This window comes from Meriones unguiculatus, chromosome 12 (assembly GCF_030254825.1).
Source record: "Meriones unguiculatus strain TT.TT164.6M chromosome 12, Bangor_MerUng_6.1, whole genome shotgun sequence".
NCBI classification, from domain to species: Eukaryota; Metazoa; Chordata; class Mammalia; order Rodentia; family Muridae; genus Meriones; species Meriones unguiculatus.
Window position 1 is genome coordinate 84,635,728 of NC_083360.1, and position 18,212 is coordinate 84,653,939.

The following is an 18,212-nucleotide window of genomic DNA, read 5'->3' on the forward strand; positions in this document are numbered from 1 at the left end:
ATCCACAGTAAAAACCAATTCCCTGCTAAGCCCCAAACCCAACATAATCCTCTATACCAATGATTCTGGTTTTCCCACCTTCTACTTTGCTCTTCACTCACTGGCCTGTTTTCATCCTCAATACATAAATGTTCCTGCCACAGGCCCTTTGCACTGGCTGACCCCCCTTTCTCTTCGTGCTCTTTCCTCCGCTGCAATCTTTTCATGCATAACGCTCTGGTTAGACATTCCCTTACCTGCCTTCCAGCCGCTAAGGCCCCCCCTGCTGTGCCCTCCCACAACTCAAGCCCTCCCCTTATGCTTTCAGCATTATTTGTTTTTATAATTGTCGACATAATAGACTTATTTTTCATAGTATTGCCATCATCCCCTCTCCTCCAACTACACTATGAACCCCACTAATCCAGAGATTTGTTCATTTTGTTCCCTGCTGAATCTACAGCCCCCAAATACTTTCTCATGCGCAGGAGGCTCTCAGGAAATAGTCAGAAACAAAGCCTTAGCAACTCTGGTTAAGGAAGTTTTATCAGTTGTCTAGTTCTAGCTGCATTTACTTCAGACCACCACAGATAAAGAATTGATGGTCATAGTGTTGTTGTTGTTGTTGTTTTATAACATCCAAATTAATTGTATAAGTCAGAAGTGAAATTCATCAAGAGAAACATAGAAATTAGATATTTATAGTTCCAACTTTATAATTAATTAAAGTAATGGCTGCAGAGAGTTTTTGAGGACAAAGAAATTGGAAGATTTTTATATAGAAGGTATAAATCATTATTAAATGGCTTTTCAAACACTCATAATTTAATTTTTGGGAAATTTTTTTATTTAGACATTTTCAAGTTGAAAAGTACAACTTCTCCAAGTTTTTATGTTTTATCATGTATGAACTGAATTTAAAGTCTGTTTTTTGGTTACTAGCATTGGTAGTTCACAGAGCTAAGACTTCCTTAGTCTGTAACTGGTACGCGTAAGGTAGTGGTAGTAAGATGTGTGATGAGGCACATTCGTTTCCTGGGATTAGTGGACAGTCACAGAGGCTATTGTAGACAATCCTGGGGATTGAAACTATATAGAAAGGAGAAAATTTTTTGCTTAAATTCAATCTTAAGGAATTGCTCAGGAAAACTATCATTTTGCAAGTGTGTCGCCTAATTAGTACTTTCTCCTCTTTCATTCTCCTTGTCCTTAGCATCATTCTATAGTTTGCCATGTGTTGCTGATTTCATCATCGATATTCTGCTTGGATCACCAAGTGCTGAGGTAAGTATTTCTGTTACTTAGCAAAACCTTTTGGTCTTGTTAGGGGCTTTCATAAAAGCCTATTTGTGAGGAGTTCAGAAGGAATGGCTGCAGACCACCACTCTGAAGGAAAGGTGACCATGTGGACTGTACTGCTTGCCTTCAGTTTCTTCCTCCACATTCCAACAGAAGTTTCAGCGCTGGGGTGGGAACTGATTGATGTTTGAATCTTGTTATAACAACCTCAGAGCAGCCTTCAGTGTGGAGCAGCTGTTGCCTGCAAGGGCGGCAGGCGTTAGGCTTCAACATGATGGCCAGAATCTGGGGAGATCGCCTTCACACCGTGAGCTTTCATATGTGACCATGAAGATCAACTTTTTAAATATTTGAAAATGGGACTTTTCTGACATTTATTTTCATTGAACTCTAAACCTGTTGACTCACATAAAGTAGTGGAGTAATTTGGGAAATTAGTTCCCAAACCACTTTTTTTTTTTTTTTTTGTTAACTAGTCCATTTATTCTGCAGAATCTCTACCACTCAAAGTCAGAGCACATTTTTAAACTCTCAGTCACTTGAACAAGTAAATGGTGTGTATTTTCAGGGTGTCACTTTTTAAGTAGTTTGGAATGTTAAGAGCATCTGCCCTTTACCGCTGGCACATTTCAGATCCGCCGGGTCGCCTGCGATCAGCTGTACACTCTTAGTCAGACAGACACTTCATCGCATCCAGAAGTGCAGAAGCCAAATCAGTTCCTCTTGGGCGTCGTTCTCACAGCTCAGCTGCCTCTCTGGTCCCCAACCAGTATCATGAGAGGAGTCAACCAGAGGTATGTGGTAAAGACAGAGAGCGTGGAGCGCTCATGCCTTTCCTAGAAAGTCCATATGGGTTCTTGAGACAAGAGTGTCTCTTCCTCACCTCGAATCAAGATTCTGCATGTTTCCCCGTGCCAGCCAGGAGAGTTAAACAACACCAGGTTTCCTTCTCCACCATACCCTCTCTAATAGGTGAGATCTCAGGTTGTTTGAGCCAGTTCCCTTGGTCATAGTCACAGTTCTGTCCTCTTGTATGCCACTTTCTCAGCTCAGATATATTACAGTGTGCAGGTGACTGTGGGTAGTCTGAGCGTCTTAAAACTATTTCTTAATCTATAAACATGAGATGTCTCATTATATCATGTGTAATTTTTCCCAGCAGTGTTTAACATTTTACTGTATAAGACTTTTGTCCTTGATGAAGGTGAATCTCAACTATTTTATCATTTTTGATGCCTTTGTAAATAGAATTGTCTCCTTAATTTACTTGTCAGATTGAGCACTGCTGGTGTGAGAAACACAACTTACTTTTGTTTGTTGACTTCGATATTCTATAATTTTCTAAATTAACAGTGATTAACAGGATTCAGGTGAAATCTGTAGTGCTCTCCATCTATTAATATGTTTGTCAGATTAGTGAACAGATAAGTCCATGTCTGCTGCTCCAAACTGGACGCCTTCTTTCTTGCCTAATCACTCTGACTACAAGCTTCAGTGTTCTGTTGAGTAGAGATGATGAAAGTGGTCATCCTGCTCATAGGGAAAAGCTTTTGGTCTTAGCCCATGGAATGGGAGGTTCTTACGGAATGTTCATATATGGCCTTTATTATGTTGAGATAGACTCCTTCAGTTCCTACTTCAATCAGTGTTTTTTGATCATAGGGCAGCATTAAACTTGAAGGGGTCATTAATCCCAGCACTTGGGAGGCCAAGGAGGCCAATCTCTGTGAGTTTGAGGCTAGCCTGGACTCTGTGAGTTTGAGGCTAGTTCCAGGACAGCCAAGGCTACACAGAGAAGCCCTGTCTCAAAAAACTAAAAAAAAAAAAAAAACAAAAAACAAAAAAAACTTGGTCAGGTCTTTTCTTGTTAAACTGACTTTTATTTAATGTGTATGGGCATTGTCTTGCCTATGGATATGTCTCTGCACCGCTTATGCCTGTAGAGACCAGAAGAAGATATTAGATCATCTGGCACCAAAGTGTTAAGAACCAAACCCAGGTCCTGTGCAAGAGCAGCAAGTAGTCCTAAGCACTGAGCCACTGCTTCAGCGTCCATGTTGAAAGCTTTGTTCTTATCACCTGAGCTAGCTTGTGTGGGCTCCATCACTCCCTTTCTGTGCATACAGTGTTCCGGGTTTGATTTTGTTTGTTTGTTTCATATCTGACTCTCACTACAATCCAGGAAACCAGTCGTTACTCATGTTTACAATCCTTTAAGTATATTGGTTTGCTAAAATGGGGGGAGGTGCATCTATGAGGGATGTTTCGTTAAGAGTTTTCTTGTGGGATCTTGTGGCTTTGGTATTAGGTTTTTGCTGTCCTCGTAAGAGTTTGAGGGTTACTGTTTTTTAAGTGTTTGATAGCATTTACCAGTAAAGCTTCCTAGCTTAGTGCTTTCTTAGTTGGGATCTTTTGGGGTTTTTTTAGTGTTTTGTTTTTTTTTTTTTTTTAATTATTCTATTTTGTAAATATTTGAGTTCTGGAATTTTTACTTCATCTAGAATAATTAATTTTGTGCACAGTTGCTGAAGGTACTCATAACCTTTTTTTTTTTTCTGTAAAAATCAATGGCAGCATTCTCATTTTCATTTCCAAGTTTTATACTTGAGTTTTTTGAGGGTTTTTTGTTTGTTTTGTCATTAAAGATATTTCTTAATTTCTTTTATAATTTTTTAAATCCATTCTGGGCTTTTAAAAATACGTATACTTTCTAGACAAGATGTAAAATACAAGATGTCCTTCAGATTTTATCTGTTTGTAGGTCTTTATACAGGATTAAATGTGTGTGTACAAACAGAAGTCAGAGGAAGGCAGTGGATCCCCCTTAACTGGGGTTATAGATATTATCATGTGGGTGCTGGGAACTGAGCCCAGGCCCTCTGCAAGAGCAACAGAGCCATCACAGCAGTCCCTCCATTGAGCAGAACAGCTCCTCCATTTTGCTTTTTCCCTTTAAGCATAGAGGAACTAAGTAACTCTTTCAGCTAGGAGAAGCCCAGCAGCTCCAACTTCTTCAACAACTCAAAGTCTCCACTGGAGGACCACTGTCCTTCAAACAGACATTTATGTTTAGGAAAAGTTCCACTTCCAAAGTCAAAAATAGTCAAGGAAGAAAGAAGATATTTACTTTTGGTTCAGATGCCTACTAGGTAAAACTATTTCCTGAAAATTAGTTTTAAACTATTAAAGAAGTTTTCATTACTAAAACTATAAAACTAGCACTACGTCCACTCCTGGCGGTAAGCTGCAAATACAAGTTTGGGCTGAAAATTTAACAAGTCACCACATGGTCTGTTTTCAAAGCCAACAATGTTGACATCTTACTTACACATTAGGAATTTCAAAACTTAAAATCAAAGGTTTCAAAGTAACATGTTGATACTTAGATGTGTGGACCAGGAATTTTCATACATTAGAAAGTGTACCAAGGTGTATGGTGTGTGTGTGCTTATGTTTTTTCCTCAGAAAGGTCTGAGTTCAGATATTTTATTATCTGTATTTTTAAATAACCTAAAAATCTTGGTTCATTACACCTGTTTGATCCATTTGTGTCTGCGTGGATCTTCATGCCTGCTTATTCTATGGTAGACTGTAATGAACATTTAGAAATGAGAAGTCTGAGAGAAATGAGGTGCCCGTGGATACCAGCTGTTGGTAGAGGCAAGCCTGAAAGCTGTCTGACCATGCCACCTCTCTGTTATCACACAGCCTGCCCCTGGAACCTATGCTCCCGTCACTGTAGTACAGTCTGATTCTAAAGTCTGTGTTCCTGCCCCTGCAGTATAGCTGTAGAAGTCCTTGAATAATTCTGTCTCTCCTCTTACTCTATTTTCCTTGGTGCTTGATTGACATTTTTAATATCTATCAGTCATTCTTGTTCTTTTATTCAGTGTTTTTTAGCTCCATGTATTTGACAGGTAATTGATAGATTTTGGTTCACATTTGAATAAACAAATGCAACTAGTGCTTATGTTATTTTACAACATGATACGTTTGTAAGTTTCCTTCTCTTTACACCATTAGTCCTGGACGGTCATTTAGCAAAATTATTCATTTCCTTCATGCTAAAATTGGAATTTAATGTAAGTAATTGGATGTTTAGGGAAATTACCTTGCTCTACTGCTTTGTGAACTTATTTTTTAAGGGACAATGCTTTATCATTTACAAGCAGCCTCTTTTTAGTAACTAAAATCTATCTGATTTTTAGACTGCTGTCTCAGTGTATGGAGTACTTTGATTTGCGGTGCCAGTTATTAGATGATCTGACAAGTAAGTAAAGTCCCTTTGATTGGGGGCTAGGGGAACAAAAATGATAGACTTAACCTGATGTGGTAACTGCCACAAAGTGAGACTTCAGCCGTTTTCAATGTTGGGTTTTGTTTTCTTGGAAATGGCAGGTAAATCCATGTTGTACTCTGCCTCTCTTACATACCTGGCCAGTGTACAGAGAAGACTTGATAACTTTAAAATCTGCCTGGCTCATTTGTAATTAACCTCAGAGAGAATTAACGTGAAAAATCTGACTCTCTAGCTTAATTCATTATACCACTTTTTATTTTTTAAAGTTTGTTTTTACTTTATGTGTACTAGTGTGTATTGTATAAATGTATGCATTTGTGCCTGCAAAGGTCAGAAGAGGGCGTTGGATCCTCTAAACCCGGAATTCCTGGTGATTCTAAGCTACCTGCCATGAGCAGTGGGACCTGAACTCAGGTCCTCTGGAGGAATACCTCTCCAGCCCCTGTTCTGACAGGAAGGGTGGTTATTTAAGTCAGCTGGAACCTGTCAGTGCATGCTGATAGTGCCAGGGTCAGGCAGTGACTGAAGTAGCCATATTGGAAGTTGCCTTTTAGAATGTGGAGATTTTACTCATCTGTACTTTCAAGTAATGCAAACATATTAAAATAATGCAAATTCCCTCTATAACTTTCGTTGTTCAGATCCAGTGTTTAATATATTCCCTACTCTTTCCCCCAAATTCACCTCAGATTACAGGATATAAAATTCAGACTCATCAGAAATATGAATTATAGTAGAACATCAAAGCCAGATGAAAATAAACATCCCCTCTGAATGTACTAGTTGGACACCTCCATAGGGAATATGGTGATCAGGTTCCTGGAGGGTAGAGGTTAAAGGGGACAGCACGTTGTTAGGAAAAGGAACACAATGTCTTCTCAAAAGAAGCAAACGTTAGCTGGGCACACGCCTGTAATCCCAGCACACAGGAAGGCAGAGACAGGTGGATCTCTGAATTTGAGGCCAGCCTGGTCTACAAAGCGAGTCTGGGACAGCCAGGGCTACACAGAGAAGGGCTACATAGAGAAACCCTGTCTCAAAAAAATGGAATCAAAACAAAACAAAATTTTAAAAAGCAACCTTTTCCAGCACTTCATTCTAAAAGAATTTTTATGCAAAAATCTTTCTTCATGCAAATGGGCACAGAGGTCTAGTGTCTCCTACACTCTGCAGGTAGGTGCTTATATGGCTTTCAGATCAGGACTTCGCCTGTAAGCAGTGTAATGAGGTTGATTTGTGGAGACTGGCATAATTGGATTTTGTGTCTTGACTGAAGTATAAGGTGTCTATATAGTGAGAATATAAGTATGATATTCTAAAAGTACCTAATAGGCACTTTTCAGCCATGCTTCCAGTGTAGGATTTAACTGTCAGTATTTGTTTAGCAGGGTAAGAGACAGGCTTGCTACAAAAACAAAACTCATGTAGATATGCCTCTCTTTTTATTCTTTTTTTCAAGGAAGCACTGTAGATCCTTAGCTCGTCTCATTGTTCTTAGAGAGTGATTGTGTCCATTGTCTTTTTTTTTTAATTTTTTATTTTAATCACAGGTTATTTACTTTGTATCCCAGCCGTAGCCCCCTCCTTCATTCCCTCCCAATCCACGTGTCCATTGTCTTATACTTAGTGTAGCATGGTGGCCTGCACAGAGGGAGCAGTGAGTTTATAGTGGATGTGGGATCTGATGGCCTTGACAAGTGTCTGCAGCCACTGCAGGGTTTGTGAAGTCTGTGAAGTGAAAGATTTGAACTTTAAACTGATTTCTTTAATTCGAGACTTTGAATCCATGCAGAAGAATCTTGATCTTGATACCTCCTCACCTTTACCCTTTTTCCCAGCTTCAGAAATGGAGCAGTTACGAATCAGCCCAGCTACCATGCTGGAAGATGAGATTACATGGCTGGATAACTTTGAACCTAATCGGACAGCAGAGTGTGAGACCAGTGAAGCGGACAACATCTTACTAGCAGGACACCTGAGGCTCATTAAGACCCTGCTTTCACTCTGCGGGGCAGAGAAGGAAATGCTGGGTAACTGCTGCTTTCCTCTTACTGTGTGGGAGAGAGCACCTTAGCTCTCAGTTGCTGCCACAGTGTGCTGTGTAACTGTGACAACATAATTGCTAACTGTGCCATGAAAAAGTGACCTTTTGGCATAGGAAATTATCTGTAATTTTAATGATTACCAAAACATGGGGTGGCTTTTACCTTTGTTGTTAAATTACATAGAGGGTTTTACTTTGTTCAAAATAATCATCACATAACTTTTACTATCAATTAAAAATTATAATTCAGGGTAGGTTTGTCTCTTTGTGTTATATTTTATAATATATCTTCATTCTTAGAAGGTTGATCTCATCTGTGGAGGCAGTCCCCAGCCATTACCTCCTCAGTGTCAGGGAAAATGTAAGATTTCCCTGGAGTACAGTTATAGTTTGGAAATATATATCCAAATGCTATAAATTATATTTAGAAAACAAACCAAAATGTAACTTCCACAGTTTAGCCCTTCTTGAATATTTAGGATACATAGGAAAGGGTGATTCTGAATCAGGAAGGAAGGAATGCCATTTTACGAAAAAAAAAAAAAAAATAGGCTTAAAAGTTAGCCCTTTTGTGGAAGATTTCTTGGTGCCCAGAATAAGAATTACCCACTCACACCATTCTACCTTGGTGGTGTTTGTTCTTGGCATTTGTGCTTCCGAGGCGAAGGCTTGACTCCTAAAAGAAAGCACCTTCACCTGACTACTTTTGATCCTGGTCCCACCACTCCACAGGTCTGTGTCCCATAGTAAAAGCTCAGAGTAAGCTTAAACCAGATGCCTTGCTGCTGGGTGGCCTCGGGTGCCTGTGCTGCTCCGATGGGAAAGTGCAATAGAATCTTTGAATTAAAAATCTGTGTTCATCTTGAATGTGTGCTGTGCTCTATTCCAGGTTCATCGCTCATTAAACCATTGTTAGATGACTTCCTTTTCCGAGCCTCTAGAATTATTTTAAATAGTCATTCTCCAGCTGGCAGTGCCGCCATCAGTCAACAGGACTTTCACCCAAAGTATGGAAAATGCACGTTGTGTTCAGTTTTGGTAAAATCTCTTAATTCACAACTGTAGTCCAAAAAGACTTTCTTAACTTGGAGTTTGTCTTCCATTGTGTGAGTTTGTTTGTCCCGTGTTTTCTGCCACTTAAACCAATGCATGCAAATGAGCTTTTATAAAGTGTGCCTGGCACATAGCGAGCACAGAGGAAGTGTCCTGGTGCAGTCCTTATCAAGGGAGGACAATACGTAACTGTATGCTGATCTGGTCAGTAACAAATTCCAAGTGAAACAGGTGATAAGAACTGTGAGTAGAGATCAGGCGTCTAGTGCTGTGGTAAAGCACGCCGTTAGCCATGCGGGAGTCCTCAGTCCAATCCCCAGCGCCACAGGGGAATAAGAATTATCTCCAAAGTAAATAGCCTCCAAGTAGATTCTTCAGGAGTTCATAGGAGAAAGGTCTAGAGCCTTGTCATTTGCTGGGTCGTACTGTGTTCTCATATCTGCAGCTGCTAGTAATTTATTACAGCTGTGATTTTGGAAGGGGCTATAAATGTGAAATATCCATGTGTATTGTTGACTCTGCTCAAGTGATATTTAGACTTTTGTCCATAGAAAAGGGAGCAATAAGCTGACACTCAACCTGCTGTGAATCGAACTTAATTTTCTAAATAGCAGAGTTATAGTTTCAGAGACTGATACACACAAGGCATAATAAGAAATAGATGAAGCCGCAGGAAGTGTCATGTGTCAATACTTTTCTAGCTGGAGATTTCCTTATTAGCAGAATATACTGGAAGGAAGAAGAGGGCATCTTTTTCAAGCTCTTGGACAGCCCTTGAGCTATGGCTCCCATCCTCATTCCTGTCTGGTCCTGTTTTAAAGTGTTTAGCACTAGTTCATGGGACTCTAATTAAAATACCAGAAAATATTAGTGTTTTGATTTTTCAGTAAACACTAAACAATGTATCTCTAGTGGTTTTAAGGAAAATGTTAGTGAGTCCTTCCCCTTATTTTTATTAAAAATTATAAACTTGTGTAATTTTTAGAATAGAAAAGCAGACCTGTTTCAGCCTCCCCAGTGTACTAATAAACTTGCTCATCCTTTTCCACCAAAATCTCAAAGCAAAAGAGATTGAAAATACATAAAAACTATCTGAAAGTAAATGTGCTTAGTCACATTAACAAAATGACTGCTTTTGCCTGTGTGTCTAGTGCCTCCCTATTCATTTCTTGCCCATCCTAATTTCAAACCATACATCTAGACAAGAATTGAAGGACAGCGCCACCTCTGTGGTCCTTGTCCTCGGTGCCAGCTGCAGTGCTCAGCCCAGAGCCCCAGAGCCTCCCTCCTGCACTTTTACAACTGGCTCCACGCAGATTGGATGTCTTCTTTTCTGTGAATCCATTCTAATCTGTAATCACCTCAGTAATGCAAGGTCGGTGTTTTATAGTTCAGAATCACTGCCTGAGTTGAAAGGCAGTAGAGGAAGTCTGCTTTCTCAGGTGTCATTTTTGGAAACCGATTTGACAAGCTGTATGTTTCTGTCTCCATTTTCTGTAGCACAGTAGAAAGCTGATTAGTGATAGAAAATTACTAACCATCAGCATATTTGAAATGTTGTGGGTGTTTCTATTTTTCCCCCATTTTTGAGACAGCGTTTCTCTGTGTAGCTTTGACTGTCCTGGACCACTTTGTAGACTAGGCTGGCCTCAGACTCGCAGAGATCCCCCTGCGTCTGCCTCCCTGCGTGCTGGGATTACAGGTGTGCACCATCCTTTTTCTTGTTTGAGAGGATTTTGCTGAGTATTACCAGGCTCTGAAACATCTTCCTGCCTCCTGTATTCAGGGCTGTAGATTACTGCGTTACTGATGTAGGCCTAACTTGCCTGTATCTGAGAGCTTGTGCTGCATTTTCATTTCTGGTGTTGATCTTAAAGGTGGCTTGTGCTTTTGTCCTTAGGTGTAGTACAGTCAATAGTCGATTGGCGGCCTATGAAGTTCTTGTGATGTTAGCCGACAGTTCACCTTCCAATCTTCAGATTATTACAAAAGAACTACTTTCAATGCATCATCAGCCTGACCCTGCTCTCACTAAGGAGTTTGATGTAAGTTTTAGAACTAATGATATACTTCCCTGTGTGTATTCATGTAAGTGGGGCTGGAGTTGATACGGTATCTTCCTCTGTCAAGGTCCACTTGTCTTGCTGAAGCAAGGCATCGCATGAACCCAGGGCTGATTAGACTACGTAGCAAGCTTGCTCCGGGAACCCGGACTCCATTCTTCGTAGTTCCGTAGCAAGCACCTTACTCACTAACCCATCGCCCCAGCCCACACTTCCCTTTTTAAAGAATGGTCTCCTAAATGTATAGTTCATGTCTACTCTTCTGGTGGGTATGTGCATGGCAAGGAGCATGAATAGAGGCCATGAAAAGTTGCAGGAGTTGGTTCTCACCCTCCACCACCACGTAGGACCTGGGCATTAAAATCAGGCTTTGCAGTAAGTGCCTTTACCCACTGAGGCATTTCTCTAGCCCCTAAATACAAGTTTAAGACTGAATTTTCATTATCCTAACCACAATCAAGTCAATATTTTTTGGGTTGGCATGTTTACATACTAAAATTAATTACGTTTTTATCACATTTAATCACTATATTATTATGAAATATCCTTTGAATTAGAGATGAACCATTTTCAAACTGACTAATAGATAATTGCAATAAAAAGTAACATTCCAATATTAGTTTTTTGTATTCTTGTTTTTGTTTTTTGAGTAGGTTTGTGTTGGCATAATGCCAGGCACTGGAGTTACAAAGCCAGATAAATTCAGTGAGATCCAGAGTTTATAATATGTTAAGAAAGGTTTTAGACTTTTGTTGCAGTTGAAAATGAAAGTACTACCCCAGCCCAGGCAGGCCAGATGCGAGCAGTGGAAGAGACTGTGGGAGCACCCTGAGGTACAGAGTGAGGGGCGGTGTGTCCTGAGTGCTGTCCTGGCACACAGCACACTTCATTGGGTGGCTCACAGCGCCCTAGAGCGGGTGAGACTGGGGGCAGAGGCTTAACGATGAGTGATGCTTGTTGAGGCAGGATTGGTTCAGCCGCAAGACGAATATGAGCTGCACTGTGCGTGTTAGGAGAGCAGAAGGGAAACAGGTGCACTGTATGCCTAGCTAGGGATGGGGAGACCCTGTCGAGGCTGCCTCTGCTTTCTCCTTGTACATACTGGAAAACCAGACTCACTCTTCGAATGTGTGACTTGAGTGTCCCTGAATAGACAAGTTGGGACAGGAGGGACAGTTGTGCTAGCAAGAGGAAATAGCACTTGTAAAGACTGTGTGATCACTGAATTGAGAAAAGAACTTCTCATTCTTCAGTTTGTGATGCTTAGTTTATGCTGTTCTAGCTTGTGTGTGTTTTCTTCACATCAGGGAAGACACCACCATAAGGAATAAAGCCATCTTGGATAAATACTTTTCAGCATTTTAAAAAAATGTCAGCCAGGCAAGGTGTCAAACCTGTAATCCTAACACTCAGGGAGGCAGAAGCAAGTAGATCTCTGAGTTCAAGGCCAGCCTTGTCTACAAAGTAATTACAGGACAGCCAAGGCTACTCAGGGAAACCCTGTATTGACAAAAAAAAAAAAATGTCATTGTCATTTGAGGTCAGCCTTATCTGTAGAGTGAGTTCCAGGATAGCCAAGGATACACAGGGAAACCCTGTCTCAAATTTCTTTTTTCTTTTTTCTTTTTTTTTTTTTCAAATCTGTTCTTTGTACCACAAATAAATGTCAATACTTATTAGCTTCTAGAAAGCACCTGCTTTCAGTTACTCCTGATGCTAATGAAAACATGTGAGACCCAGTAATGCTCTGAAGTCCAAAAGACATGTGCTTTCATCAGCTGCTTGCTTATTACCTGGATGCAGACACTTGTGTGTGGTTCTGGTGAGAGAGCCAAGCTCCTGCCGTGCTCACACTTCCACATATAATCATACTGTCGTTGTGGACCTGGAGAGGATTAGCCAAGATGCCTTATCTGGATTATTTCTACCCAGAACAGCAGTGCATTGCGATCTGCATTATTTGAGAACATTTATAAATAAAAGAATATGTTATTTTTCTGTCATTTTAATTGTATGGTTACAGGAAAAGTTTAATAGACGAGCATTACCTCGTATAAAAAGTGATAAGCTGTAAAAACATTACCCTGCTTGGTGGTTACACTGCAGTTCCTCATGACCCGTGCTCCCTAGAATGTTGTTCAGAAAACTATGGCATTTGTTTGTAGGCAGCTCATGTATCTGCTGGGTTAATTCCATGAAGCTTACACAATTAGATTGTAAGCTCTTGGGAGATCAAGGACCGTGAACATTTCTGTTCTCTCTTACTCTTTGGCTCAGTGCCTGGAGCATAGAAAGTCCATACTAAACTCTTGTTGAATGGTAAGTGGATGAAAGCAGATCTACATAGTTAAACTAACACCAGTGTGTGTCACGTGCTTTGTGAACAGAAAGGAAACATGGTGACTGTTGCATGTTGTCATCACACCAGCACCTAAAACGGCTACTGAGGAACATAGGTTCTGTCGACATAGTTTCTACTAAGCTGATTGGATAAATCTGAGTCTACTGATTTTTCTTCCTAGGTCATCCCAAATGGCTGTTGTAGAAATGTGCTATAATAGAGTACTTACTCTTCTCCGCACTGTTTCTGTTCCTTTTTCTCCCAGTACCTTCCCCCCGTGGACAGCAGATCCAGCTCAGGGTTTGTGGGGCTGAGAAATGGCGGCGCTACGTGTTACATGAACGCCGTCTTCCAGCAGCTGTATATGCAGCCGGGGCTCCCTGAGGTGACTTCCTCCTTCTGTCCTGTTTGCCATCGAACATGTGGATTGTCTGGAAATTATTCCAATGCTTAATTAGTGTTTCTTAGGTTTATAGCTATAGTTAAAAATTGTTAATTAGCTTCTGGAACTTGTACAGACACTACAGTCACACAATAGTAAGTCTGTGTTTTAATCAGTTATTTGACCAAATGTAATTTTTGAACGTACAAAATTCTTAAATTATTCTATGAAGTTACATTTAATATTTTAGACCATGTGGCTCTATTTCCTGTGCATTTTATTAGCATAGTCACAACTTGTAGAGTAGCAGGCAGTATTTTGAGACTACTCCATAATTATTGTGTCGCATTTGTCTCTAGAGATCTTCATCTTATTATTCAGCTTCAGTTTTTCCCAATAAACTAGAACTTAAGGAGATCCTTTATCCTTAACCACACCAACTAGGAAGTAACAAACCTAGATATCTACAGGGCCGTCTCCACATCAAACGCTTGTTAACATACTTAAACACTAGAGTTGGCTGCTCACAGGTGCATGTTTGTGGTTAGTGCGAAGCAGTTACAAGTTTCTCACTTGGGATTCTTTTTTCTTGGTAGTCACTTCTTTCAGTGGATGATGACACAGACAATCCAGATGACAGTGTGTTCTACCAAGTGCAGTCTCTCTTCGGGCATTTGATGGAGAGCAAGCTGCAGTATTATGTGCCTGAGAACTTCTGGAAGGTATTTACAGTAACTGTGTATTGATGTCAGATAATGTTTAGAGTTGGGCTCCATGTTCTTCTCTAGTGATAATAATGGGTTTCTGTCATCACTAACAGAATATCAAAGGTTTGAATGTTCAACAAATTGGTACTTTTTAAATTATTAGAAAATTAAGAGAGTCATTTGTAATTCCTGGAGATCTGCTTATTTGTTGTGACTGTTTTGTTTTGTTTTCTTATTTTAGCTCTTTAAAATACTCTTTTGTTTGATTGTTTGGTTGGTTTTTTTTAAGACAGGGTTTCTCTGTGTAGCCCTGGCTGTCCTGGACTCCCTCTGTAGACCAGGCTGCCCTCGAACTTAGATCTCCCTGCTTCTGCCTCCCAGGTGCTGGGATTAAATGCCATCACCCTTTAAATTCATATACACCTTGCTTAAAATAGTCTTTAAAGGAGCTGAAGAGGAGGCCCAACAGTTGTACTGCTTTTGCAGAAACACAGGTGTGGTTCCCAGCACCCACACCAGATAGCTCACAACCACCTGAAACTGTAGCTCCAGGAGAATCTTAACACCTCTGGCCTCTTCACTCATATGCACATACCTACACAAACACATTGCTGCATACACATAATATCAATAGTAAGGAAAATCCATCTTGAAATAGTGATTCAGATAATTTCTCTGAACCTGTGCCAGTATCACTAGTGCCTCTAAGTAAAGGAAGTTGCTGCAATTTTGTCCTGCAGAACAGAGGTCACTCTAAAAGAGATTCTTGCTGTTGTGTAGGCTGAGGGCTCACACCGAAGCCACTTTGGTTTCAGAGACTTGCTGTGATATAAAGGACCAAGAAAATGCACAGATGCCACAATACAAGCCTGTCTCACTCATATGAAAACATCATGTCCTAATATTGAATTTGTTTTCAGCAGCACCTACATGATTCCGTGTGTATGTTGAGAGCATGTTGCTTTCCCTTTAAAAACTTATTTAATTCTTGCTATAGATCTTCAAGATGTGGAACAAGGAGCTTTATGTGAGAGAGCAGCAGGATGCATACGAGTTCTTCACGAGTCTCATTGATCAGATGGATGAGTGTCTCAAGGTAATGAGGGGCTTGATTGCCCTCTGGCTCCTTCAGCCAGTTACAAAATGAGCACAGTGCCTTAGGTTCACAGCGACTGGTTCTCAGAAAACTGCAAGCCAGTCGTCTTGAGCATCATAGATGATATTCATTCTTCCAGTGTTTAAAATGAATACAGATGCATTCTTGGAGTTATTTATTCATCTAAGCTGATAAACTAATATAGTTCCTAACCCGTAGTACATAATAAATGACCATGTGTGCATGTGTATTTTTGCAATGTCCCTAGAGGGTAGTCTAGCTGCAGAGTGCCTGGTGAACTGATGGCCCCTGGAGGTCGTCTGGGAACTGGGAGGCTTCTCTGGCAAAGGGACAAAAGGACTAGATAGAATATTCTTGGTGGTCATGCTTAGACCCAAAGCTCCCTGCCATTCTAAGTAACGCATACGACTTGCCCAGAGGCGCTATCTTACATCTTACCAGCGAGCACCATTATTTTGCTTCCTCTGCTTAGAATACTGTACAGATACATGGTATCTGCCCTTGAGAAAAAAAGCAGAGATTGTCTGAGTGCTTCTGCTTGATACACGTGCCGCAGAAGGAAGATTCAGACCCACAGTGGAGAACTTGCAGGGACAGCTCCCAGGACCCTGCACACTCCCTCCTCTTTTGAGCGTCTGCATCGCTCTGATACTGGGGCTAATGACTGCTTATTAGCCGTTTGTTGGTTTCTCGCTGGAACTACTAATACTACTCATTGCGTTTTGATGGCTAAATTGAAATTTTTAAATAAGATTTTATGTGAACTGACTTGTATATTCTAGAGCCAGCAGTTAAAACTTTAAATTTTTATTTTAACAGAAAATGGGACGAGAACAAATTTTTAAGAATACTTTCCAGGGCATCTATTCTGATCAGAAGATCTGTAAAGATTGTCCTCACAGGTTGGTGAAGATGTCACTACTAAATTAAATGATGACTATTAGTGATGGGGGTTTAGCTCACTGGTACATCGACCCTGGTTTCGATACCAGCACCATAGGGGGATATTTCTTTAAATGATGTTTTAGGCAGTGATCAATGTTAGTTTGTTGACTGGCTTGTAGATTTACTTCTTAATGTAAATGTTCAATGAATTTGATTTTTTTCAGTTTCCATAATTCTCTATAGCCATAAAGTATTGAAATTTATGCTTTTGTCAGTGTGCTTTTAAAATGCGGAGACTTGTCTAATTCCGTGACTGTTATGGAGTGTGTTAAAATTTGGGTCTCATGGCAGTTGCAGGGGTTCTCCATTCATGGCTTTCTGTCTTTTCTTAATCAGATATGAGCGTGAGGAAGCTTTCATGGCTCTCAATCTAGGAGTTACTTCTTGCCAAAGCTTGGAGATTTCTTTGGACCAGTTTGTTAGAGGTGAAGTTCTAGAAGGAAGTAATGCATACTACTGTGAAAAGTGTAAAGAAAAGGTATCACATTTGCCCTTTACAAGAAACAGTATTAATGTTATTTGTGCACTGTATATAGGAAGTCATTATTAAGCTCTGCTTGCTGTTTCCAGTAGATTGTGCTATTATTTGTTTTACGTGGATATAAAAAGCTTTTACATTTATTACTTTAATTTTCTTCAGGGAGTTAACTGGTTTGTTCTTTTTTCGTAGAGAATAACAGTGAAAAGAACATGCATTAAGTCTTTACCAAGTGTGTTGGTAATTCACCTGATGAGATTTGGCTTTGACTGGGAGAGTGGACGGTCCATTAAATACGATGAACAAATACGGGTAACTGCTTCCCTTCCTGAATTTCTCATCCAAGCCTCCTGTGCTTTCATTTCCTGTTTCTCTTCCTGTCTGTCCCCTGAGAAGCAGTAAGAGAGTCTGTAGCCTTGTTGGAGGAGGTGCTGCTAGTAGGACAGGCAGATCTACAAATGGTGCCTTTTATTTCTGGAAGGCACCCTTAGCCATGCTGTGAAATAAAATGCTATTTTTGTAACACAGAGGCCTGCTAGAGATGCCGTGTGTAAAAGGGAGTAGGAGTCAGCCCTTGCTTAGGAAAGCCCAGCCTACTGTCTGACTTCATAGGTACTGCTGAGTGCATCCCCACTGAACATTCTGTGTTCTTTTGACTTTTATGTAGTTTCCCTGGATGCTAAACATGGAGCCTTACACAGTTTCAGGAATGGCTCGCCAGGATTCATCGTCTGAAGTTGGTGAAAATGGGAGGAATATGGATCAAGGAGGTGGAGGATCCCCACGGAAAAAAGTTGCCCTCACAGAAAACTATGAGCTTGTTGGTGTGATTGTTCACAGTGGGCAGGCACACGCCGGCCATTACTATTCCTTCATTAAGGACAGGCGGTAAGGGTTTTCTACAGGCTCTCTCTGCCTTCCCCGATGAACTCTGATGCATGCTTACCACTGGAGAACCTGGCGGTGGGAGAGTGGCTGAGACAGGGTTGGCCAGGTTGGACTCCAATTCTCAGTGCTTCTGCTGCTGCCTCCCAAGTGCTGGGGTTATGAGCATGCTCCATAATGCCCAGCTATAAAGAAATTCATATTACCCTTTGTTTTGCAGTTTGAATTTTTTAAACTTAGGATAACTTTTACTCCTTTGACTTGAAAAGTTGTTATAGAAATTAAAATCACTGTACCTCTATTGCTACGTTTTTCTTGGGTTCTTGTAAGTAACTATCGCCTGCCTTATCTGCATATAATACATAGAGATAAATGCAGAATCACTGTTTTAAACCTTAAAGTTTTTATCTGACTTCTGGGTCCTAGGGGGTGTGGAAAAGGAAAATGGTATAAATTTAATGATACCGTTATAGAAGAATTTGACCTAAATGATGAAACCCTGGAGTATGAATGCTTTGGAGGAGAATATAGACCAAAAGTTTATGATCAAAGTGAGTATTTATAAGTAGATGTTTTCCATTCATTTTATTTTTTAATATAGTTTTTTGAAATCAGATGC

The 18,212-nt window shown here is 40.4% G+C and overlaps 1 protein-coding gene across 1 annotated transcript in view; it reads left to right on the plus strand.

Moving 5' to 3' along the window:
* The window catches only part of Usp24 (ubiquitin specific peptidase 24), a 135,106-nt gene that overhangs the window by 88,594 nt on the left and 28,300 nt on the right, over positions 1-18,212 (plus strand). The window contains exons 37-50 of the mRNA XM_021635276.2: positions 1,193-1,263; positions 1,912-2,072; positions 5,487-5,548; positions 7,417-7,608; positions 8,512-8,629; positions 10,576-10,720; positions 13,345-13,464; positions 14,058-14,183; positions 15,166-15,264; positions 16,105-16,187; positions 16,567-16,708; positions 16,901-17,020; positions 17,376-17,596; positions 18,020-18,144. Coding sequence (XP_021490951.1) covers positions 1,193-1,263; positions 1,912-2,072; positions 5,487-5,548; positions 7,417-7,608; positions 8,512-8,629; positions 10,576-10,720; positions 13,345-13,464; positions 14,058-14,183; positions 15,166-15,264; positions 16,105-16,187; positions 16,567-16,708; positions 16,901-17,020; positions 17,376-17,596; positions 18,020-18,144 — 1,785 coding nt within the window. The remainder of the gene's footprint in view (positions 1-1,192; positions 1,264-1,911; positions 2,073-5,486; positions 5,549-7,416; positions 7,609-8,511; positions 8,630-10,575; positions 10,721-13,344; positions 13,465-14,057; positions 14,184-15,165; positions 15,265-16,104; positions 16,188-16,566; positions 16,709-16,900; positions 17,021-17,375; positions 17,597-18,019; positions 18,145-18,212) is intronic.